The following is a 25706-nucleotide window of genomic DNA, read 5'->3' on the forward strand; positions in this document are numbered from 1 at the left end:
ACACCTCCGACCAAAAAGCCCCTAAGATCGGACTCCCAAACTCTTGCCGCCACAGATTCAACCCTAAACAGTCCGATACTCCGTCGCACACCAAAACATACGCCCCAGACCTGCACTTTTCTTTCGCCGCACCTAATCACCAGCGCCTATGGCTCCCTTTCGTCTAAGTTGCCCCGTGTATGAATCTAAGTTGTCCCCTAAGTTACCCCGTATATGAACCTAAATTGCCCTTTAAGTTCAAAACAAGAGAGGTATTTTTGTTTTCAACACCATGCCTTGAGAATTATTGTTTTCCTTCCTATGAAGGGGCAATTCTGAAAACTTACTCCATGACTTGAGAATAATTTGCCCCAAGGACCACCGAACACCAATTTCCCCTTGTCCACAGGCTGCCTTCTTGTAGTTGTCCTAGTTTAATCTTATTTCAATATTTTTTTTAACTTTTTATAACATTTTGTTTAGTTTTTCGTTCTTCGCGACATGACAAATCAAAAAGGTATAAAATTATAGACTGATGTTAAAAAAAATTCAAATAATAGGGCACTTTAGAAAACAAGATAGTTGTTTTACATTTTTTCGTTTTTAGTGATTATTTTTTGGCTTTCCGTAATAATTTTGTACTTTTTAGACTTCTCTCGTAGAGACGGATGAGTAATCCAAAAAATATGACGCGAATCTAACAAAAATTCAAAAACAAACAAACAAAACGAAAATGAAAAATAAATTTACAAGAATGGGACCTTCAATGCCCGTTGGGACTCAAGGTTGAGTAAAACTTTGGTGTGGGGTCCACTTCCAAGTAAGTAAAACTCACACCAATATGTGGTCTAGATAAGATCTTGCTCAACATTACTCCAAGGGCATTGAATAATTTCTCCCCATTATCGGGCTTTTTTTCAATGGTCATAGATGTCTAGATCAATATACGCGTACTTCGACTATTTTGGTTCCCGGTCCAGTCAAAAGCAAATTATCCATGCCGAGACCCGAGACAAGGAGATTTATAAGAGATTTTTCTCTTGCGACCTGGTCCCAAGAGATTGACAAGTTTCAAACTCAAAATGTTCAGATTTACAACTTATCCCCCCTCTTTGCCCCCCTGCATTAAGTTAATTAACTCGTTCGGCAGTTTCGCTCTAGTTTTCTCTCTTTTATTTACACGTCATACCATGTTTTTGCGTCTCATGAGTATCAAAATGTCATTGACCATTTTATTGTGTAAAGATTACCAGTACGGCTGTTCAAAAAATCCGGTGAACTGTGAAACCAATTTGGACTGAACTAATCCGTACTTTTTGAATTTTGTCCGTGGTGTTAAACTTAATTCTAAGTGTAACATTCTTCTCTTTTAGTGTGGGATATATGCTTGAGCTTTATTTTTGCTAAAATCCTTAGACAAAACCGCAACTGATCCGCAAGTCACGGATTAGATTGGAACCAAACCGTAGGACTTTTGGTCCAAACACGAATTTCATTTTGTAAAAACCGCGACTAACAGTTCGGCCCTTGGATTCCTAGGAATCTGAACCGAACCAGACTGCAAGCAACCCTAATTACCAGTATACTACAAGCTTGTAAAAGATAATAATACTCCACCGTCTCAATTTGTTTATCCAACCTCGAAAATTCAACTTTCTTAGAGAGCACAAGAATTACACCTACAAAAGTACAACTTTTCACATTAACCCTTCAACTTTTAAAAAAAAGTTACTCCCTCCGTCCATTTTTAAGTGTCCTGCTTCGTAACTCCAACTTATTAAAAAGACATCATCATTACACATTTTACATCAACTTTTTCCTCCATTTTCCCTACTTACCCATCATCATTACACTTTTACTCACTAACTTTTCAAAATAAAATCTACTTTTAGGAACAAAATAGACAATACACCAACTTTTACCCCCTTGACTTTACAAAATGGACACTTATTACGGGACAGCCCAAAATGGAATACTGGACACAAAAAAAGGGACGGAGGGAGTACTTTATTCCACTAAAGAATAGGCAAAAGGGAAAAATTGATTCAATCAGAAGTCAAATGGACAAACATTTTAGGACACTTAAAAGTAAAAAATGCTACTCACACAACAATTCAAACACAACTCCAAACACAAGTACAAAACCTCTCACATATGCATGGGCCTCACACACTACTATGTGTGGGTTCCACATGTATGTGAGATGTGTTTAGTGTTGTGTGTGCAATATTGTTGCTTAAAAGTCTAAAAGTGGACAAACAAATCGGAATGGAAGGAGTACAACCATATGCATGCTTCTTTTTCGTAAAGGAAAAGACACATCAATTTCTCTCCCGCGCAATATTTTACTGACCTACAAGTTGACAGAAAGAGAGAACGCATGGATGTGTAAGATCCAACAAATTTAAAAAGTAATTTTGCTAGTACCACATCCACACTCACATGATTGGTTAGTCCCGCATATACTATTGTGAGCGGGACCTACCACTTATGTGAGAGTGGGTGTGATACTAAAATTATTGATTTTAAAGAATAAGATGGTATGGCATCCTCAATCCTCATGAATAAGTAGACCCATATATGCATTGAAGAGATCCTGTATATTTATCGGGAGAGGCGAATTATTGATTTGCGGTATCCAGAATGGCGTGTTGCTGACATATTTAATGTATCGAAATCCACAACAGAAGCACCACAATTAAGAACCCTAGACTCGCACCACATCAGAGAAGTTGCAAGGCATGAGCAAGTGTTGTCCACACGACTTGAACCTGCAACCTCTTGTAACCAAATCCTGTGAGATTGAACCAATTGTCAGCTACCACCCCCGGTGGTAAAGAATGTTGTATTCGGCAAAGATGAAATTTAGGCTCCAATGACTCCATAACTTAATTCCGCAAGCTACAAGCTATAAGATTCCTGGAAATGTTTTTGAACTGCATCTCCATTAAACCCCTTTCCAATGGAGGATGGGCTCTTGAAGCAGAGATATGAAGCCATCCAAGGCATAGAACCAATGCCTTTCTTAGAATGAACTAAAAGCATAAAAGATACACAAAAACAAGAGAGAAAAATGCCTCAAGGTGAAGTTATCTTATTCCCTCGCAATACCAACAGAAATATCTATAACACATTTTCAAAAAGAATATCACCCAGCAAACAATTTGCCGTCGAGCCACAGCTCAAATGTTCAGACGTACTCTTCAGAGATGATCAATGATTGCCTTTGTGAAATCAGTAGTTGATGAAGAGCCTCCAAGGTCAGCAGTTCGATACTTCCCTTCAGCAATTGTGTTAAGGATAGCATTCTGGATCTGATCAGCTTTATCATGCAACTCCAGATGGCGAAGCATTGTGACAGCACTCAACATCAAAGCCGTTGGGTTTGCCAAATTCTGTGTGAGATTAATCCAGGACAAAATTTGCTAATTACCAACACGCAGATTTTTAGGAGATGAAACTTGCAGTAAATGGAATGAAAGTTGAATGATTCAAATGGAAAATACTATGTAACAAGTAGCACAACAAGAAACATGAGCAAGAACTGCAACAGAATAAAATAGTCAAACAAACTCTTTTGGCTCAGCAAACTTCAACGCCGAGAACCAAGATGGCAAGATCAACAATGTCACTTATCTTGAGAACCAAAATGGCATTGCCAAATCTATAATTTACCACGCTGAAGTACCAAAATGCAAAATCTTCGCAATGTGGCTCGAACGTTGTACTACTTTGGCACAACTAAATCAATGGTAAACAATGGGAACATGACAATCTAAACAAAATTTTGGCAAGAAGTAGGGTGAACTCTAGCAAAGAATTGGCAAGGGCAAGTGGTTACCCCTATGAAGCACTTGTACAGATACTAGACATTATGGGTATGTAAACAACGGCAAAACCCAAAAAAGAGTAGAGAAAAGGTACGTGTATGGATGGGATAAGTCTATAGAAATTGTAATTTAATGATTTAAAGGCATTTCTTACGTTTCATAATTGTACATAAATAAAAGAAATATTTAAATGACATGGGTAAGAATCAAGCATAAATCGGAGTTCAACACCAAACTCAACAACAACAACAACAACAACAACAACAGAACTCATGTAGTCCCCAATCAATTGAGATATGAGCGGGCGAGAGGATTGGAGACAGACCTAACCTTTGGAAATATGCACAAAGTGGCAGCTCTCAGAATACCACTGAAACAGGGGCCCCCTATACCGGTTTTGCTGCAGAACCATGCCCCCAAATCAAAGCCAAATGGCATCAAAGAGGGCAAGCCTAGAGACCCAATTCAGTTTATGTGCACATTACCATGCTTCCTTTATTGATAGTCCAAGGCATCAATATGCACAAAAAGGAGTTTAACACCAAACTCAATGGACAATAAATGTCATTACACTAACCTACCGATAGAATGAAATATATTCTAGATGGGGTACAATTTAGGTTTATATTGAGGTGCTTCTGTGAAGCGCTATTAGACTTGTCTCACATCGCTCATCTAAGCCACCCAAGCTTGGTTAATAAATTCTAAAGACTACTCCACCTATTATCAATTGGTTTTAGGTTGGAACCCTCCAAGAAATCTAATATGATATCAGAGCTAGATCTTGGGTGGCCTCACCTCTCGTGGGAAAGTCTATGTCATCTCTGTCGCCCCAGTCAGTCAGTCAGCTCCTAGTCTGTCACCTCCACGTGCATCCGGGTTGCACGTGAGGGGGAGTATTAGACTTGTCCCACATCGCTCATCTAAGCCATTCAAGCTTGGTTAATAAATCCTAGAGGCTACTCCACCTATTGTCAATTGGTTTTAGGTTGGAACCCTCCAAGAAATCTAACAGAAGTGCAACCCCATGGGTACCAAAGTAATATGAAGCACATAAGTGTGAGGGCGACCGCCCTTCAACAAGAAGCTTTTCGAGTTGAGTTCTCCCAAGACCATGTATCATGGTATCAGAGCTAGGTACCCTGGTACCTAGATGGGTAGGGTGCATCTCTCTGAACGCGGCACGTGCTACTGAGTGAGCACGGTGCGCATGAGGGAGGGTGTGAAGCGAAGTCCCACATTGCCTAGGTACCAAAGCAGTATGAAGTATATAAGTGTGAGGACACCCTCACTTCAACAGCTAGCTTTTGGGGTTGAGTCCTACCAAAGATCGTGTAATAGCTTCTGGGTGCAGCAAAACCGAAGACAAAAAAATTCCGTATGTTCTTTGCATACCTAGCATATATAGATTCATAGAAATGTTGTGCAAAGTACTGGTACAGCATAGTTTTAAAAGTTCACATGTTTTATAGACTTCCCCTGAACAACGGAGATGCTCTAAGGCAATATGCACATCTCTTCAAAGTAGGGATGGAAGTTTTAACCGAAAAACCAAGCCAACCAACCAAACCGAACCATTTTTTACTAGTTCAGTCGGTTTTATAGATGTCACGGTTCGGTTCGGTTTTAAAAATATGAAAATTTTGATTATCGGTTCGGTATCGGTCTTCTAGCAAAAAGGAACAAACTCCACCGAACCAAACCAGTTCTGATATGTAGGTTAGATCCCAACCATTTGTCCATTATCCTAGATTCTAATCGCTACCGTCCAATGACTGAACCCTAAAAGCAAAACGCAAATTACCCACTTCGTCTTCTTGTCTCACGTTGTCTGCTCTCCCTCCCTCCTTCCCTTCATCCATGGCGATGGTTGGGGAGTTTCTACAGCAGTCTAATTCACAGAGATCAATCCGCGTCCATCTCAGTCTCTTAGCTCACTCTAAGAAGAAAAATCGCAATTGATTTTAGGTCTCAATAGGTTTGAATTCACCATCTTCTCAAAATCAGGGCTTTCTGAATATGATCCCAATCTTTTTTTCAGAGATTTTTTGTGGTTTGAATCTACTTGGTTTTTGTTTGATTTATGTTAACTACGATTGATATTGGGAAAGAAGAAGAAGCAACGATTTTTTCCTCCTTAATTTGTTACAAAATCGATTTTTAAAAAAAAAACCAATTACACCGACTGAACCGAACCGGTCCAAATGTTAACCGAACCGAACAGTTTCTTCTAACAGTCGGTCGGTGTCGGTTTGTGAGATTCAAAAACCAACTTGATCGGTTTGGTTTGAAAAGTTTGAGAAAAACCAACTGAACCGAACCGATTTCATTCGTACTTCAAAGTATCTCTCTCATCAAAAATGAAAACCTGCGACATGACCTAATCAATATGTTATCCTGTCCTTGGTCCACAATAAAGAAAACACTCATACCTAGTCCATTTTATAATAAAAGAATCTATTCTAATATATAAAGGGAGAGCCCCCTTTGGTGTAACCTAAATACTGAAGCTGTGACACAAAGTCATTTCCTTTATTACCCCAAAACAAAACAAAAAAACGTTTTAACTTCTATTTCTGTTTTTGAAGAAATAACTGTGAGTGCAAGAAAGTAAAATTGCCCATTACCCAACTGCCATACCCCACGTTTTCCCTCTCTTCTCTGTACATGCTGAGATCAGTCACACACAGTTGCTGTCACTCTCCTCCCACCGTGACATCTCTTCCCCCGTCCACCATTAATGGCTTACCCTTTCCACCATAAAACCAACGGTCCTATTCTCTCCTGACTCTCATTTACTCCTCTTTTTGAAGGTACTTTCACTGTTATTTTCTTCTTACTTTGTTTGGTTGAACTTTAGGTAATATAAAAGTTGTTCCCTAATATTTGATTAGTTGATATTTCTTGTTTATTTTTCATCTCGCGTGATAGAAGCATGTTTCAAATTAGGATTTCTTTTGTTTCTAGCTTAATAATGAGTGAGTAGTCGTATAGGTAGGGTCGTGGGGTGATTAGCACATCATGGCTAGATCGGACGCATTCTGCTCATATTTCGAAACAATAATGAAAAAACAATTTTAGGTTAATAAAGTACGTTTGTTAGACGAACCCGGGCATCGTTGGAGCCCATGTGAACGTGAGAATGGGGGTCCAAAACTCATTCCCCACTGCGCATGGGTAAACAGCGACCATAACGGTTTGCATCTTTCGAGGTATCTTCTTCTATCTAAAGTCGAACGTTTTCAAGAACAACGAACGGAGCAGACAAGTCCGGACTGGTTGCGAGTGCTATGAACCCTACGACCGTACCTTCTTTTTTTATTATTTGAAAAACCAAACAATTTCTAGTTTTAGTTAATCTCAGCATCAAGCTACAAGGGGTGGCTACCTAAAAACCTGTTTAAATTTTAACAACCCGAGTTTTTAAGTCAGCACACACCATCATTTCTGTGGATTCGACTCCGGTCTTACCTGATATTGTGCTATGTCGGTCTCCGCCCTACGCTTGGGGCAACCAATTAATTTAGGACTAAGAAATCATTAAGCATTTTTGGCGCCGTTGCCGGGGACGGTAACGTGTGTTAAGAATTCGGGTCGTTATTTTTGTTTTCTTTTTAGTTTTGGTTTTTGTTTTGAGTCATCATAGGTAAAAGTAAGCAATCCTCCATTGTAGGAAAGAAATCACCTCTGAAGTCCAAGTACTACCGGGATAACACCAAGCATCTAGTCCCCATAGATAGAGAGTCGATCCCCGTAGTTGAGGAAGTGTAAGCCAGTATTGAGTCTTTTAATATCGACGATCTTTTTGTCGAATTAGTAATTGAACCGCTAGTCATGGCAGAGCAGAAGTCGATGCGTGAGCACATGCATTCTGAAAAGACCACTCCTCTCAGACCAATCGTTCTACCAACGGAGACGGTGGAGGCACGCAATGCCTTCACCATCAAACCTGGTATCCACAATGCCCTTCCCTTTTCTACGGGAGGGAGAATGAGGATCCATACGACCACGTCTGCTATTTTGAAGGGTTGGTGTGCACCCTTGCCACCACTGCTCAGTGGGAGAATGCTTGCCTCAAGCTTTTCCCATCCTCACTTACAGATAGTGTGGATAAGTGGTTGCGTGTACAGAAGGCGCAGTCTCTCATGACGTGGGTTGCTGTCCGAGATCTCTTTTATAAGAGATATTTCTCAGAGAATAAATCAAAGCACCTGACTCACCAAATATAGTCTTTTAAGTAGAAGGAGGGCGAGTTGTTCTTATGGTGTTGGGAGCGTTTCAAGGACTTGCTGTTGTCCTTGCCGCACCATGGGTTTGCGAGTATCTAGAACTACTTATGCCCGTCATCTCACTGTGACTTCATATTCTTTGCTTGAGATATCATTGAGCTGTCTTATAGGTTTTCGGATTTCATGTGGAAAGGATTCACGGTGTTTTGTGGGTGATCACTGCTGAAACCCTCACGAGACTTCACTCGTCCTATTGGGGCCACGAGACTTCACTCGTCCAATAGGGGCCGCCTGGGGGTTTAAAAGAACTATCGGTTTTAATTTGTTTTTTTAGTTGCATTTTGTTTTCTTTGCTTGGGACTAGCAAAATGTAAGTTGGGGGATATGATAGGCACATAAATGCTCACATAAGCGCCCTTTAATTTATCTTTGTTGAGTCCCATTTATATTATTATTCGGAGCTTAATGCTTAATTTGTGTATTGTAGGTATTTGGAGGATTCGGTACAACAAGCGCGAAATTAAAATATTATACGGTGTTGGAAGCTGATCCATTTAAAGGTCATATGGCGTTTAGCACTGAACTAATTAGTCCACAGGCATTACTGGAAAATGATTTGCAATTTTATTGCGTGGGCCCAATGCTTATTGACTAAAAGGTGGGTCGTAGAGTAAAAGAGTGATTATGGGCTAAAGTGGAGAATTAAAACTTGCCTTGTGGGCCCAAGTTTTACACGGCAATAGTGTAACTATTATAAAGGAGCCGAGGGCTTTACTAGGAAGGAGGAGGACTACGGACGGGGCTGCCGAAAAGCGGAGACCGAGAGCTGCAGAGAAAAAACAAGAGCGGCACATATCGTCAGTACACATTCCGAATATTACTTTGCAGTTTTAAACTTACATAGTTTTCTTGAGAGCTCTTTGTCTTCAAGTTTTGTTCACTTACTCGCACTCCGGTAACTTGTTTTTAATTTTTGGAGTGGATTTCAGAAAGAAAGAGTCCCTTCCTCACTCATAGGTATAGTCAAAGAAGTCTAAACAGAAATTCAGTCTCGGACTAGCTAGGGAAAAGAAGAAACTTAAAATCCTTATTACAAGCACAGTAAGGAAGGAAGGAAAGAACCATTTCGAAAGAAGGAAAGACATTCTATCCTACATGCAACGGGATACATAAAAACTACAACAACAAAGGAAAGATACAGAGACCTCACCTACTCAACACTTGCCTAACCCAGTCTAACCTGTAGGAAATACAAGAAAGATTCGAGGAATTACTAAACAAAAAGTGCAGGTAAAGAAGAAGTTCATGTGCTGTTCAGCTACAATGGAGAAGTCATCCTCCTAATGATCCATTACTCAATGATTTGGAGAAAAAGAGTCTTGTTGAGTATGATACTCTTTGCAAAGGGGAAGAGAGCTTACTAAAACAGAAAGAAAGAGTCCAATGGCTTTCTGAAGGTATCTTTAAATCTGCCAATGCTAGGTTCAACCAGAATAAAATTGTGTCTATTCAGAGAGAGGATGCTACTGAGCTTCGAGATTACAATCTTATCAAGAATGAAATTTTCCACTACTATGAGGGGTTACTTGGCTCTCCATGGCTTACAAGTTACCCGAGGAGAGATGTTCTCTCTTGTTTTATAATACGATATCTGAGGAGCAGGCTCTCACCATGGTTAAGCCAGTTACAGATGAAGAAATTAATAATACCCTTTTCAGCATGAACCCTAACAAGGCACCGGGCCCTGATGGGATCACCTTCAGAAAGCCATTGGACTCTTTCTTTTAGTAAGCTCTCTTCCCCTTTGCAAAGAGTTTCATACTCAACATGACTCTTTTTCTCCAAATCATGGAGTAATGGATCATTAGGATGACTTCTCAATTGTAGCTAAACAGCACATGAACTTATTCCTTACCTACACTTTTTGTTTAGTAATTCCTCAAATCTTTCTTGTATTTCCTACAGGTTAGACTGGGTTAGGCAAGTGTTGAGTAGGTGAGGTCTCTGTATCTTTCCTTTGTTGTTGTAGTTTTTATGTATCCCGTTGCATGTAGGATAGAATGTCTTTCCTTCTTTCGAAATGGTTCTTTCCTTCCTTCCTTACTGTGCTTGTAATAAGGATTTTAAGTTTCTTCTTTTCCCTATCTAGTCTGAGACTGAGTTTTTGTTTAGACTTCTTTGACTATACCTATGAGTGAGGGAGGGACTCTTTAAAGCAAGAAAACGGATAGGCGTTCCGTTCTCCTAGGAGCTCTGAGAAAGGTAGCTATCTCAGTAGAATCTATTGTATGACGAGCGTAGGAGAGTGAGCAAAGAGTAGCTCGTATTCTTTTGACAAACAGCCTTATTAGCATATTCCTTCTGATGCTACGAGGTTCTTGTGTATTCTGAGCCCTAGGATAGAGCAAGACTCCCATATAAGAACAACCGGAAACCAGGCTCGAGGGAACCAAGAAAGAAAGCAAGGGCGAAGCGGGAGAAAGAAGAGAAAGAAAAGATGGTGGGGAGTCGGATGGCTAATCGAGGACGAAGAATGAGCACTCTCCTGAAAGGAACCGAAAGTCCAGGGCACTCTCCTTCCAGAGTAAGGAGAGGGCTCCAAGAGATGGATTAAGGGATGGCTTAGTAGCTGTAGTTGGATCGGATGATCGAGATGGAGAATAGGCCCTAGAATGAGGTTGTTCAAAGCCTGAGGGATTTGATTCAATGAGATGGCCGGAACTCTAGCTTCGAATGATGGGGAATCAACAGCTTCGAAGCAGGGGACTGGATCTTGACCTGGAAGAGATGCTACTAGGTAAACTCGATCAATTGGTGCTGGTTCACTAGCATCATTAACTGAGACTATAATGCGTTCGGATGCAACCAAAGCAATAGCCACTCAAACTGATGGGTAAGCTGTTTACTCGGATAAGGAGTGAATAAACTGGATCCACTTCCAAATCAACCCTGGCTACTCACGATCGACCTGGAAAGAATGCTGCGATTGATACATTGACTGGTTTCAAGATAAACAACAAAATCCGCTACTCTTAGTTAACTGCATCTTGAACTGCCTCTCTAGCTATTAGTGGTGTTGTTATTGTTGGGTGGTTAACTGGTTCTTCAATTGGAGAAAGATAATCTGTATCTGGAACTCCATCTACTACTGGGTCTCGATCAACCCTTGCCTTTGCTGGTGGTTATGGATCCACTGAATCAACGGGTAGAACTTTGACCAGATCAATATCTATTTGACTTGTATAGGTATCTACTAATACTGATAGGTGTATACTTGAGTGACTAAAGTGAAATGATTAGGCATTTGTCAGTAATTTGGCTTATGCTCGTGCTCGGCCTACTGAAGAAGACAGAGTCCGGGGGCCGGCCTGGTGTGGTTTTACCTCCTAACTACGGATGAGTAGCTGCCCTTTGTTCAATTTCACACCCTTGTGTGTGAGATCGATATATATATATATCTTATTGGGATCATGTTCGTAGAGTGAAGGGCTTATACAAAAGATTATGGTAGTCGTTATGAAGCATTAGCAGCAGATTCCCTCTAGAGCAGGTAAATAGCTAGAGTAGGAGCTAACCAATTTCATCATTTCGAAAGATAGTTGCCATATCTAGTACTAGTCAGGGTTGAATAAGCGCTAAGAGCATAGCTAGAGGCGCCCCCATAGTCACATTTCATCCAATTGACCAGGCCCAGCAACGGAGCAAGCATAGGCTAAGGTGGTAGCATCTCACCTGCTAAGCCGTTGAACCATCCGATAGCTATTCTAGCAAGCTACCTCACCTACTAGCTAATGGAACAAATAAAAAACAAATGTGCAAGCAATCTCACCTACCTCTACTTATTGATTCTACTGAACCAAGAAAGGTAATCCATATCCGCTGCCTGAAGTCACTCCTCAAGAGGTTTCTCATCCATAGCAGCAGGAATGGACCTAAAAGTCCAGTCATATGAGTAGGAGGATCTATCGGCACCCATACCACTCCATCGATTGGTTGAGTACACCGCTACCCCGCTCCCAACTCTCAGGACTATAAAGAGAAATCTCTACCAGGAGAGAGCGAAAGACCACTTACTAACAGTTAGGGAAGGAGACCAAGCTACTCAACCAGGGGGGAAGAGCTATTCTTGTACATATGCTCATCTGGATACCGAGCTACTAGACTAGACGAGTAATTGTTGCATTTATTGTTGCCTTTAGTTTAGGCAGGAATAGCGAACTAGTATCTTACACAATTAGTAGGACACGCTACCATTTCCTCACTATGCAAAGTCTCGGAACCCTTTACTTCAAATCATAATGTGACCTATAGCTTCAGGTTCCACACGACCCTTAGGACAAAAAATAGGATCAAGAATAGGATCATAAGACGAAGGCAAGCCAGAGAGAAACCGAGCCACATGCATAGACTTACACTGACGCTGCATAACCAGAACATCGGCACATTCTTGATACACCTAGATCACTTCTTCTCTCTTCATCTGTACCCAGAGTCTTTTGGGGTGAAGCTGTCCTTACAGCAGTTTATCTGCTTCATCTCCTGCCCACTCCTGTGCTCAATTGGGATTCTCCATTTTCTCGGCTGTTTGGTCGTATCCCTTGCTACAATGACCTTTGTGTTTTTGGTTGTGCATGTTATCCTCACTTAGGTGCTTATGTTACTAACAAATTATTGCCAAGAACAATGGAATGTGTGTTTCTAGGGTACAGGTTGCAGCACAAGGGCTATAGGTGTTTGGATCCTGTCACTGGCCGGGTATATGTCTCTCGGCATGTGCGCTTTGATGAGACCACATATCCGTATGCCTTGCGCCATTATGCCTCCAACTCTCCAGCCGATTCAGACATTGCCATTGTGCCAGTTCTGCCACCTGCAGCTACATGTCCACATTCTACAAGACCATGTTCTCGGCAGACCTCATTCACTTTACCTACTGCTTCAGGCTCTATCTCCGAGTACCCATTTACTCTATACTGATCTACTTCCATTTCCACTTTCAGTAAGTGAGCCCGGGATTTTCTCTTTGTTTGTTTGTTTGCTCCTCTTTTCCCGAGTTCCCACAGTATACACCAAAGGGAGGGGACCACACATCTTCTTCAAGGTAATTTCCCTGAACTCTCACATTTTCTTCTTTCTTTTTGTGTTTGCACTTTTTTCATTTCCACAGAATAAGAAAACTTCATAGTGTAAAAAGAAAAAAAAAAAACCCCACATGTTTTTCTTATTTCTTTGTTTTTTTTACACTTACTACCTTCAATTTGTTCAGAAACGTTTTCCATTTCCAACTATTATTGCCTTTAGTAGAGGCCGGGGCACACGATTGCGTGTGCCCCGGCCTCGATCAAGGTACAAAAGGTTAAACTTTGACAACCTAAGGCACTCGCAAAAAGGCAGGGATAGGCACCTTTAGCCCACCTTATTGTGTAGAGACATTCCCACAACTTGAACTCCTTCCCAAGCGCAAGCAAAGATAACACTTGACATCATCCAATTGACAACATGCTCTACTAGAAACTAATCAAAATGCACATTCTAACTCGTGGGCCAAAGGCCCAAAGAGGAGCAATAAATTGTAACCTCTCCCAGAAAAAATCTTGGGCAAGCTTTCTAGTACTTCCCTCAAACTAAACCCCACATACCCACTGTAATTGCCAATGGATAGTTTTAATGCTTGTATGTCCATTATTTTCCCACACAATGTTCTAAAAGGAGGTCAACTAATCCCCGCCTAGTTGGTCGTCCAACGCCTAGATTAGGTCGCCAAATAGTCAGCGCCTAGTCCCCGCCTAGGCACTAGGCGCCCTTTTCCGCTCAACTAGCGCCTAGCGATTTTTAGAACATTGTTCCCACATAACCGACCATATCAATGTCATGGCACGGCAGGATGAACTGCAAATCATAAATGATAGTAAGACCTGAGACAAGGAATATGAGCCAGTCAACTTTAACCTAATCTAAGCCATGCCCACACATGCAATTCTTAACTGCACTTCACATATATCTGACAACAAGGCGGGAGAATGTAATCTTCAGTTAAATGCAGAACCAAGCACTTAAATAACACATATTGGTTGCATAATCAGCTACTGAAAAAGGCAGTGCAATTACATAGCTGTGATCACCAACCTTTCCGGCAATATCAGGTGCTGATCCATGTACAGCCTCGGCAAGAGCAATGCCGCCTTCACCAATATTGCAGCTGTGCACAGGCAAAAGCATAAGAACTTGTGCAAGTTTCAAATTCACTTATATAATGACTTGCAGAGAACAAAGCATATACCTTGGTGTTAAGCCCAAGCCCCCAATCAATCCAGCACAAAGGTCACTGATAATATCACCATAAAGATTGGGCATCACTAGAACATCAAAAAGTGCTGGATTCTTCACAAGCTGTAATATTAAAAGAAAGGCAAGTATTAGTGTAACTCCCTAACTTCTCTGTCAAGTATGAAGATTCCAATCCACAAACATTGGATAGGCATGCTTTTGTTTTGAAAACAAAATTGTTGTATGGCTTCTCAATGGCATTTGATATCACAATGCATTGTGCTTACACAATACTTAATATAGGCCATACAGTAGCTTGATGGAACAGATACCAACACCACTATGGGATATCATAGAATTATTAACAAATAGACATGCTTGCACAATCCCATTCAAAGAGAGAATTGTTTATACCATCATACAACAGTTGTCGATGACAACTTCCTCATATTTTATCTCAGGGTACTTCTCTGCAACCTCACGACAACACTGTAAAACCGAATAAAGTCACTATTGCACCATGAACAAACCAATAAAGTCAATTTTTGAAGTTTAAGCATTTCCAATAGTCAGACCTTCAGAAAAAGACCGTCAGTTTTCTGCATGATGTTGGCTTTGTGTATTGCTGATACTCTATCTCTCCCATGGCTCTTGGCATAATGAAAGGCATATTCAGCCACCCTGAGACTTGCTTGACGAGTAATAATCTTAAGACTTTCAACAACACCCCTCACCACCTGACACCAGATGGTGGAACTCCGTCACACCAACAGGCAATGGAAATATCTTGAATGTAGTACAATAAACTCACCTGATGTTCCAGGCCACTATACTCCCCCTCTGTGTTTTCACGGATGGTAATGAGGTCTACATCATCATAACGAGTCTTGTATCCCGGGAGACTGTAGCAAGGTCTAACGTTAGCATACAAATTGAGTTCTTTCCTTAATGTAAGGTTCAGTGACCTATGACCCTTTCCAATTGGTGTGGCCATTGGCCCTTTCAAGCCAACCTTATTCTTCCGTACAGATTCCAAGCTTTCCCACGTCAGAAAACTCTGGGTTCTGGGATCAATTTCATTCCCCACATAGTGTTCATCCCATTCAATTGGCACTTCAGCAGCTTTGAATACCTGCATTAGTGAAAAAGATAACGCACTTTCAAACAGAAATATCAAAAAAACAAACACTACAACAACCAAAGTGAACCTATTATATCCAAATGTTTATTCATCACAATAGTCTCCCTCTTTACTCATTAGCTCAGAAGTTTCGGAGAGATACATTATCATCTCACAAGAAGAAGTTTGTACAATCACTTCATGACCTAAACATAGGGTAATTAGGGCCTGTTTGATAAAACTGAAAACTGAAACTGAATGCTGAAAAATTAAGTACTGAAAGCTGAATGCTGAATTTTTTAAGCTAAAAAACTGTTTGGTAAACATATTAAGTACTGAATTAAAAAAATGATAAATTAATTTTAGTTTTGATTCTCTCTTAATTTACTAATGGTCACAATGTACTTATAATAATGGTGGAATGGTGATTGTGGTGGTGGTGTGTTGGTGGTGATGGAGTGGCGGCGGCGGTGGTGGTGGTGTTGGAGTGCTGGCGATAGTGGTGTAATGGTGGTGGTGGAGCGATGGTGATGTAACGGTGGCAGTGAGTGGTGGTGGCAGTGGAGTGATTGTGTAATGGTGACAGTGAGTGGTGTCAGTGGAGTGATAGTTGTGCAATGGTAGCATTGTGGTGGTGGCGGCGGCGACGGTGTGGTAGTGGTGGTGGTGGTGGTGGAGGAGTAGTAGTGGTGGTGGTGGAGTGGTGGTGATGGTGGCAAAGTGGTGGTGGTGGTGGTGATGGTGGCGAAGTGGTTGTAGGAGTGGTGGTGGTGGTGGTGGTGGTGGTGGTTATGGTGATTAAATGCAAGTACACAAGAATTCAGTCAGAATTAAGTAGCTCAAAGCTACTTAAATTTTTTCAACTTTTTAACTTACATTTTACGTAGCACTTAATTTGTTAAGCAATGTATAATGTCGTTATCAAACCTACTGAATCACTTATTACTTAATTGATTCAGTTTGAAGTGTTGAATTTAGGTTATCAAACAAGCCTTAAGTGCAGGACTTAATAGAAAATGGGCAATCAACTCAAAATGCTGTCTGGCAGCAAAGTACAATTATAAAGAAATGCTAAATGCCTAAAATTAAATCATAAGCTTCAAGCTTTGCAAGTTTCTACAATCACTTCATAACCTTAAACATAGGCATCATAAACTTCAAGCTTTGCAAGTTTCTACAATCACTTCATAACCTTAAACATAGGTTGATTAGTGCAAGACTGAGTAGAAAATCAGCAATCAACTCAAAATGCTGTCCGGCAGCCAACTACAATAATTATGAAATGCTAAATTTAAATCATAAACTTCAAGACGGGCATAGAAAATGAAAAAGAAAAACTTAAAACTTTTCCAAACTATCCATTTAACTTAAGAGAGCTACAGACAATGGAACATGATAAAAAAATTGACTACACTTTCAATCTAAGATATTTAAAAAATCAACTCGACTATAACAAAAAGCACATCAAACAATACATTCTATTTTCTCTTTCCCCTGTTTTCGTAGCAAGCACACAGTAATTAGTTTGAGGTACAAAAAGTGGCACGCACACCTGATAAGCCCACAAAAGTGTGTTTATTCGGGCTTATCTCGCTCATTTTTTGCCACGCTCACGCGCATAACTCTTTGATTTTGAATGATATTGCGCGAAAGGTGCGTTTTTGGTGTTTACAGGTTTTCTTTGAGAAATAAGGTGTATTCAACACCACGGACTCACTCCAACGTCGATCAATGGAGCAATGACTGAATCCGGGGAAGCATCGTCGAAGCCCCGGAGAGTTTGAACAAGCTCAGAATGAAGCTGCTATGAAAGGCTGCGAGCCCAGGAAGCCTACCGGTGGGGATCAATGCCTACCGGTACAAACCCATACCTACCGGTAGAGAACCTTTCCTACCGGTTCAAATTCATTCCAGTAAGGCCATAATCTGCACCGTTCAAGACCTACAGGTAGGGGTAGGGCTGTCCATCAAACCGACCCACCCAACCACCCGACCCGACTCGACCCGAAAATAGAAAGAACGGACGGGTCCGATCATCCATTCGGGTCGGGGTCGGATTGATTTCGTCGGGTTTCACATTTAGTCGGTCGGGTGTCGGATGCACCAGATAACTTCTCGGATGACCCGACCCGACCGACGATATTTGTATAAAAGCAAAAAAACCCTATTTCCTCACATTTTGTCACCGACCTTTTCTAATTCTTCTCCACCTCCACTGCTTTTTCTTCGGTCTCACTGTACCGGTCCCACCCAGTCACCCACAATCCTCCAACCCCCCTAATCGATCGACGGATTGAGTCATCAGACGATCACCCAAGAAGGCAAGAACCCTAATCTAGGTCTCCGTGACTCGGAACCTCCGCCTATAGTGGTTCGTCTCTCTCTCTCTCTCTCAAGAACTAAATGCTCTTTTTTAGATCGAGATCCGCTCATGGTACCGTCTCTCTCGCTCTCTCTCTCTGTCTTTGTGTGTGTGTGTGTGTCCGAAATAGGAACAAGAAAATGGGGGCAATGGACAATGGTGGCTGTCCCAAATTACAACAACCATGAAGAAAGGGGAGGCGAGAGGTTGCTTTCCGGAAAACAAGGGAGTAGTTGCCTGATTCTTGCTTCTTTTTTTGTTTTTTGTTTTTTTTTTGTATGGCTGCTGTTTGGGTTGGCTGGAAATGTTGATCTGGTGATGGTTGATGATGTTGCAGTTGCAGTTGCACAATTCTTGCTTCTTTCTTTCTCTCTCTCTCTTTCTGTATGGGTGCTGCAGTGTTGCTGATAGTTGAATCTGGATGACTGGATCTTCGGGAGACCAAACCTGGCCGAACCCGACCCGAACTCATCAGCACTCGGTTCAGTTGGAATCCGACCAGTGTTTCGGTCAGGCTCGGGTGGCAATTAACTAATCCGACAAAATTCGGGGTCGGGTCGGACCCGACCCGACCCCGAGCAAATCCGACCGATGGACAGCCCTGGGTAAGGGATCAGTGCCTACTGGCAAGATCTCAGTCTCAAGCAGCATCTTGTTTTGGTTCGAAGTCGTCCTACCGGTAGGGGGTCAGTGCCTACCGGTAGAAGGTTCCCAGATTCTGCAGATTTGTATTTTCTTTTTCTTTTTCTTTTGTAACTAAAAAGGGGTAGTATATAAACTCCCCTTTACACGTTTTTAGGGTTATCTTTTCGTTTTGAGAGTTAGCTCTTTCTCTTTCTACCTCCCTCTCATCTTCAACTCTCAATCTCTCTTAAATAGGGCATTGATTGTTGGGTTTTGGGGTGGTTGGACTTCATTAAAGTTGTAAGTGTCCTCGGGATCTTTAGTAATCTAGCCTTTATTTCTGTTTTCAGTCATGTTTTCATATCTCTCTCTCTTTTCCCTTGTTCATTCCATGCTATCTTCCAATATGTGGGAGTAGTGTAGCAAGGCAAGGTCGTGGGATGATTAGCATCCCGTAGCCATGGATTTTCCTTGTTCCTCTCTCGTAAATCTTCATTTCCTAGCTTAAGCTTGTGTTTGGGGTACTTTTATGTATCAAAACTTAGAGGTGTTAACTTCTTTGATCATATGCAAGCAAGGGTTAGACTACTTGCCACATATGATGCTTGGAGCTATGTCCCTCCAAGTGTTTGTCAAAATGTCTGAAAAAATTCTAACCAGGTTTAGCACTTTAGCTAAGAGGAGAGGATAAGTTATATCTTTGTGTTATGGGTGTTGACTATCCCTTGACCTAGCCTTTAGTTTTAATCTCCATTTAAAAAGCCATAGTTAGGTTAAGTAGCCATTTACCAAATCTCTCAGTTGGCCGTCTCAACGCCGAACTTGGTTAGTGGTCCTAACGTTAAATTCTCTACGCAAGCTAATTTCCAAACGAGTTATGGATGCGCTCCATGTGGATTCGACCCCGGACTTCCGGGTATTACGCTTTCAACCGACCTAGCCCTACGCTTGGGGTATTCTTATTACAATACACCTCAAGGTCGCAAGCAACACCGTTGGTTTTTTTGCTAAGATCCACAACCATTACCATCCAACAACCTCTATTAATGGAACTCCCAACCACCACCCACTTGTTTCTTGACGAGAGAAGGCTATTATGGGCTCCAATGGAGCCTATAAATACTCCTGCAATCTCAGCATCGAGTACAGGGCAAAATCTGCAAGAGTGTAGAGCAGTCTGGGCTCCTCCCGTGAGGCTTCGGCAAGAGATGGAAGGTAGTGTGAGGTGAGGGCAGCAGAGAGAAGGCAGGAGCGAGTGTGTGACAAAGACACACAGTTAAGTTGAGTGATCAAATGGTTGGTACGGTACTCCCACGTAAAATCTTGTATTTTTCATACAGTGAAACACACTCTGATTCCCCCATGGATGTACCCAATTGGGGAACTACCTAAAAATCTTGCTTCTTTGTTTTGCATGTGGTTGATCTTGGGCACAACACGTACCCCACACCCTCGTGTATGGAAAAATTTGCATGTTCATGAAGATAAAGAGAATTCACTACGAAGATAATAATCAAAAGAGCAAAACAAATCAACACATCATCCAAAGATTCTTTTTTTGAAATAACATGTTCAGCCAGTACGCCAGTACCACCCATTGAATGAGCCAAGCTCACTGGGGCGTCCTTTCGGAGTAACCCCTACTCATGTAGGGTAGTCCGCCACCACAGCCCCACCAAGGTGCAAGCTGTACAGATTGTCCCCAATACACAGCATCTGGTTCACGAGGATTGCTACACACAAGCGGGATTCAAACTCGCAACCGTGTGCTTGGGAGGGAATTTCACCCACACCACTTGCCATCTTGGCAACCCCCTCCGGTGGTATACCAGCATTCGCCTCTCCCCAATAAAACGAAACTAAGGAGACACTTGAAACATGTATGCATGTGTCTATAAACGAACGTATCATGAATATGCATCCACATCAAACAGAGCAACAGATATATATTACTCCCTCCGTCCCTAACAGATTGTCCGGTCCGCAAAAGAACCAAAAAATATTGCTCACGAAAAGTTCAAACTTCTTCCGATAACATAAAGGAACTCATTGAGATCTCCTATCTAACGACAAAAAGATAGAATTTTTTCCGACCATGATGCATTATTTTTAAGTTTTCATTTTGCGGATTGGACAATCTTTTTGAGATGGAGGTGGTACATACATCTCTACGTATGGGGAGAGAGAGAGAGAGAGAGAGAGAGAGAGAGAGAGAGAGAGAGACCTGTTTGACGGAATCAGCGATCTCGGGACCGATGCCATCGCCGGGGAAGAGAGTGGCCCGGATCAGATCGGAGCCGGAAGCGGTGGAGAAGAAGCTCCGATCCAAAACCCTAGGTGGAACAAGGGTGGTTGCAGAGAAGAAGTCGTTCGCTCGTCGGCTTCGGAGGACTCGTCTCGCGATATGGGCAGCCATAGTAGAACGATTTTTGCTGACCCTGTAGTGTTTTTTTAATCTTCACGACGCCGACCACAGCGACCAATTTTATACCTTTTGTGGAAAGTTTTCAAACAGAAAGTTCCACGGCGGAGCCAGTAGTTAGAGACGATCACGGCCAATCGAAACGCGCCGCGCGACTGACCAATCAGCAAAATTACATTATTTTTTTTGCCTTTTTTTGCCAATCGAAATCGACCCGAGTTTTAGAACATTTATATTCGCTCGTTAGGGTTTTAACAAACTCAGCTCGAGAGCTCAAGCCCAATAAAAATTTAGCGAGTTGAGCTTCTTTGGGTTTGAGTCAAACTCGAAATTATTCATTAGCTTTAATAAGCTAAAAAAATCATATACTTCCTCCGTCTTGTCATTTACGAAAAATCATGCATTTTAAGAAGTTAAAATTTTTATTCTAAATTTTCAAAATTAACCTTAAAAATCGTGAAGTTAATTATATGTATGAAAATCGTTTATATTTTTCAATATGAATCTCAAAAAATATGTAATATGAATCTTGTTTGATAGATTTCAATTAGTTTTACCATACAAAGTTTTTCAAAATTATGAAAAATATTATAAATTAAATGATATTGTCAATCTAAAAATGACACGAATATAAAAAAAACTGTCAAATCAATGTGTACTTTTTAGGGGGCAAAATTGAAAGTTTGGAATGTTTTGATGGTTATTTTTAGAAAGTTGATACTTATTTTGGGACATCCCAAAATAAAAATATGGACACTTAAAATTGGGACGGAGGGAATATTTATATTTTCATATAAGTCTAGCACTATACAAGAGTATCTACGTCTACATAATAAGGAAGGGAGAACGGTTTTTGAATCTTATCTCTCTATAAATCCCAACCATTGATTTGCTCTATAAATTCTACGGCTCTCAAAGAGAGAACGGTTTTTGAATCTTATCTCTCTATAAATCCCAACTATTGATTTGCTCTATAAATTCTACGGCTCTCCCTCTCCCTCTCTCAAACAAAAGTAATTGCACAATTGCCACTAATTAGATCTCACATTCAAAATTCATCTCTCTCTCTCTCTCTTTCTAGCTCTCTGCTCCCAAAACCGACGCCGAACACCATTTGAGGACGAACACCCCTCTAGATCAATTTTGGTCATGAATCCAATCAATGACTCCTCCTCCTCTCTCTATCATTTCAATCACGAAGTGAATCTCTCTCAGGCGCTCTCTCTCTCTCTCTCTCTCTCTCTCTCTCTCATACACACACACTCCCAATGGCAGTCGATTCAAAACCAGATTGACTCCATTTTTTCTCAGTTTAAATGGCTATTTCAATTGCGAAACTCCCACCCATTGTCCAATCTGTAACAAGATTGTCTACCTTTGGTCGAGGTTTGATTTTGCAATAATTTCCCCCTCCCCCAACCCAAAATAATAATAATAATAATAATAATAATAATAACCAAACATTCCATATTATCTGTGTGTGTGTGTGCTATTTTGAAATTTTGAATGACCTCTCGGTGTTACATGATCAGGTTGATACTTTGTTCACGGTTACAGTGTTGATTTGCATGTGTGTTGATTGTTCGATCCGCGTCTTCGGACACGAGCATGCACTTAAAAAACTCTGTTTGAACCTAAGTTAGAAAATATATTCCTGTATAAATCAATTTCGTTGGCGGGGGGTGGTCAATAGTTTCGTAATTCATTTTAGTTGTGTTCAAAATAAACCCTAATAAACATATACTAACAGAGAAAATATTCTCTCCGGATGAGCCGAACTACCCTAATAAACCCTAGTAAAAATTTTAGTACGAACATTAAAAATTCATCTCTAATGACCTACCCATTTTTTGTACTCATTGTGTGTTTTGCTATTTTCTCACTCAAATGGGAATTGATATTCACACTCCTTTTTTGTTATCCATACTTTTTTTTTGTCTTTTAGCAAAAAAAATACATTTTCAACACTAAAAAATAAAAAAATGGACCGTGGATAACAAAAAAAAGAGTTTGAATATCAATTCCCTATTCAAATTTGGGGAGACCCAAATCCTTTACCTTTTTTCTCAACACTTCTTTCTATTTCTTAATATTTACAAATGTGTCATTTTGATTTAAATTTTGGAAGGGAAGCCCAAAAAATGTTAGATTTGGGTATAAAAAAAAAGGAGGTGTGCATTGGAGAAAACATATACCCAAATAAAGCTTCTGGCTCAATTTTTCACTCAAATTTGAGATAAAAATTGCCTCAAGGCTGGAGATGCTCTTAACAATTTTTGAGCTTATTGCACAGAAAATTTATATTAATTGAAATTTTTTATCCACGGACAACATGAAATATTTTAAGAAATGGACTCTCAAGGGTAAGGATTTGGGTCTCCCCAAATTTGCGTAGGGAATTGTATTCACTCCATTTTTTTCTATCCACACTCCTTGTTTTGTTTTCTAGTATTGAAAGTGTATGTATTTTTTTGCTAAAAGACCAAAAAAAATGTGGATAACAAAAAAGGGAGTGTGAATATCAATTCTCATTTGAGTCAGGAAAATAGGAAAACACACAATGAGTACAAAAATGGGTAGGCCATTAGAGATGAGTTTTTAATGTTCGTACTAAAATTTTTAGATTTGAGTGAAAAAATGGGTAAGAACTAGAGATACTATTAGAGCATAAGCTCAAAAAATGCACCAATGTTTCATCAGTTGTTACAAATGGGCGGTGAGGTAAGTGCTTACTAGTCTTTCTTTTTGTTCAATTAGAATGTGTATTGATTGAGCTGGATTTGAATTAACTACAATTTTCCAAAGAATTGATGACGTGGCATATTTGTATTGGTTTTCCGGACAAAGGGGACAGTTCGGCTCATTCGGAGAGAATATTTTCTCTATATATAAATAAGTTCATAGATAAGTAAAATTATGAAACATATACATCTATAAGATTTTGTTTTAAGAAACGAAACAAATAGTCAATAACCAACATATGAAAGTTTATAGTGCTTATGAAAATTTATAAATGTACAAGCTATAAAATTTTCACTATGCACATATATAAGTTTCCATTATGCGCATGTATAAGTTTAATATACATGTATATAAGGTTACATATATTTTTCAAAATAATTAAAAAAAAAAAAAAAAGGTTACACATATTCAAGTTTGTATATGAAATTTTCATGATATCTATATAATAACCAATCTTAGTTTTTGAATCTTATACATAAATCAAGGGTGCTCATCCTTCAACTACGATTTGAATTATTTTTTTTTGGGTAAGTAGTTTATTTTAGAGTTGTATTCTTAGTCATTCGATAGAAAAAGCTGGTGTGTCATTCCTTTGTCACATTGGGCTTGTTATCAACACAAATTCATAAAAATAAAGACAACCTATATTCTAAGGGAACGAAAACACATCGGTGACTTTTTATTATTTATTTTAACATTTTAGTGTACTTAAAAGGGTAATTGATGAACTTAAATTTGATTCGTTGAGTAATATTTGCTAATTGACATCAATTGAGGCGATATCAGGTCGGCCCTGAATTAAGACAGATGATACGGCGGACTTAAGCCCTTGATTTTTTGTTAAAAACTAGGGCCGCAAATGGATATAGGCAAATATGTATGTGTGTCTATATATATATATATATATAGACACACACACCACGGATCCAATAAGGGATCCCGCACGGTGCTACCGTGCGGGACTCCCCTTTCTCGAGCAAATTTCGATGATCCGAGCCGCTCAAAGTGTGCAGAACGTGATTGTAAGGGTACTAGCGAGAAATCAGAAAAAAAAATGATCGGGAAGGGCTAATTTTTTACTAACCGTTCAATAAAAAATTGTTCAATCAAGCCCTTCCCGATCTTTTTTTTTGCTGATTTCTCACAAGTACACTTAAAATCACGTTCTGATCAGTTTGAGCGGCTCGGATTATCGAAATTTGCTTAGAAAATGGGAGTCCCGCACAGTAGCACCGTGCGGGATCCCTCATGGGATCCAGACTAATAGATATAGTTTAGCACTTATATAACACATGAGTTAGTTAGTCCAATGAAAAAACTTAGTTTTGCTATTCAATAGGTCGTGGTTCAAGTCCTAGGGGTCTCTCTTTTCTTTCCCCGTAAGGGTAATTTTTTTCCTCAAACCCGTACCTTCAGGCATAGGCATTTGCTAGTACATATATAATCTAGGACTATGCACGGCCTAGATTCTTAGGAATCCAAGGGTCGAATCTTGAGTCACAATTTTAAGAAAATGCAATCCGTATCCGGACCAAAAGTTACCGAACCAATCCATACGTAAGTCACGGTTCGATTTTGATTTTTATCCACGAATTACCGAATTACATATATATAAGTTCCACATCCCTAATGGCTAATAGTGCAACAAACTCATTCCTCATTCCTAAAAGTGCAGCAAACAGCAACCAAAAAGCCAAAAACAAAAAAGCAGCAACCAAATTCTTGCATAATGCAGCAACCAAATTCCCAATTCAAAATTTTAACGTCAACCAAATTCAATACGAAATCACTTCGGACATAAACCCTAGGGCTCTCTTTTCTTTCCCCGTAAGAGTAATTTTTTTCCTCAAACCCGTACCTTCAGGCATAGCATAGGTAGGGCTGTAAATGAGCTGAATATTAGAGTGTTCAGATTCGTTCATTAAGTTTTTTAGCGAACTCGAGTTCGAGCCGAACTCAATGAAAATTATGACGAGCCAAACTAGAACTGAGCTTGCCCAGGGTTGGATCGAACTCGAGCTTATTCATGAGCCTTAACGACCCAATAATATCATATTTTTATATTCTCATGCAAGTCTAAAATTGCAAATAAATTTTTTATTATGTACATAATTATGTTCATATACATATA

The 25706-nt window shown here is 40.2% G+C and overlaps 1 protein-coding gene, 2 long non-coding RNA genes and 1 other non-coding gene across 4 annotated transcripts; 2 read left to right on the plus strand and 2 right to left on the minus strand.

The window, feature by feature from the left end:
- Nucleotides 1-2560: 2560 nt before the first annotated feature.
- On the minus strand, nt 2561-21034 carry LOC131324736 (3-isopropylmalate dehydrogenase, chloroplastic-like). Its single transcript, XM_058356830.1, has 7 exons — nt 20636-21034; nt 15117-15437; nt 14881-15042; nt 14720-14794; nt 14319-14428; nt 14165-14237; nt 2561-3374 (listed from the first exon to the last, which is right to left on the minus strand). The coding sequence occupies exons 1-7, from the start codon at nt 20825-20827 to the stop codon at nt 3183-3185; spliced, it is 1125 nt and encodes a 374-aa protein (XP_058212813.1). The 5' UTR covers nt 20828-21034; the 3' UTR covers nt 2561-3182.
- LOC131324924 (small nucleolar RNA snoR100) lies at nt 4203-4310 on the minus strand. Its single transcript, XR_009199509.1, has one exon. It is a non-coding gene; the product is annotated as a small nucleolar RNA snoR100 (small nucleolar RNA).
- LOC131324737 (uncharacterized) lies at nt 15447-19527 on the plus strand. The gene is made up of 3 exons (XR_009199424.1): nt 15447-15655; nt 16429-16964; nt 19391-19527. It is a non-coding gene; the product is annotated as an uncharacterized LOC131324737 (long non-coding RNA).
- Nucleotides 17170-18336, plus strand: LOC131324738 (uncharacterized). Its single transcript, XR_009199425.1, has 2 exons — nt 17170-17796; nt 17918-18336. It is a non-coding gene; the product is annotated as an uncharacterized LOC131324738 (long non-coding RNA).
- Nucleotides 21035-25706: the final 4672 nt, after the last annotated feature.

Source organism: Rhododendron vialii, chromosome 4a (assembly GCF_030253575.1).
Source record: "Rhododendron vialii isolate Sample 1 chromosome 4a, ASM3025357v1".
Taxonomy (NCBI): domain Eukaryota; kingdom Viridiplantae; phylum Streptophyta; class Magnoliopsida; order Ericales; family Ericaceae; genus Rhododendron; species Rhododendron vialii.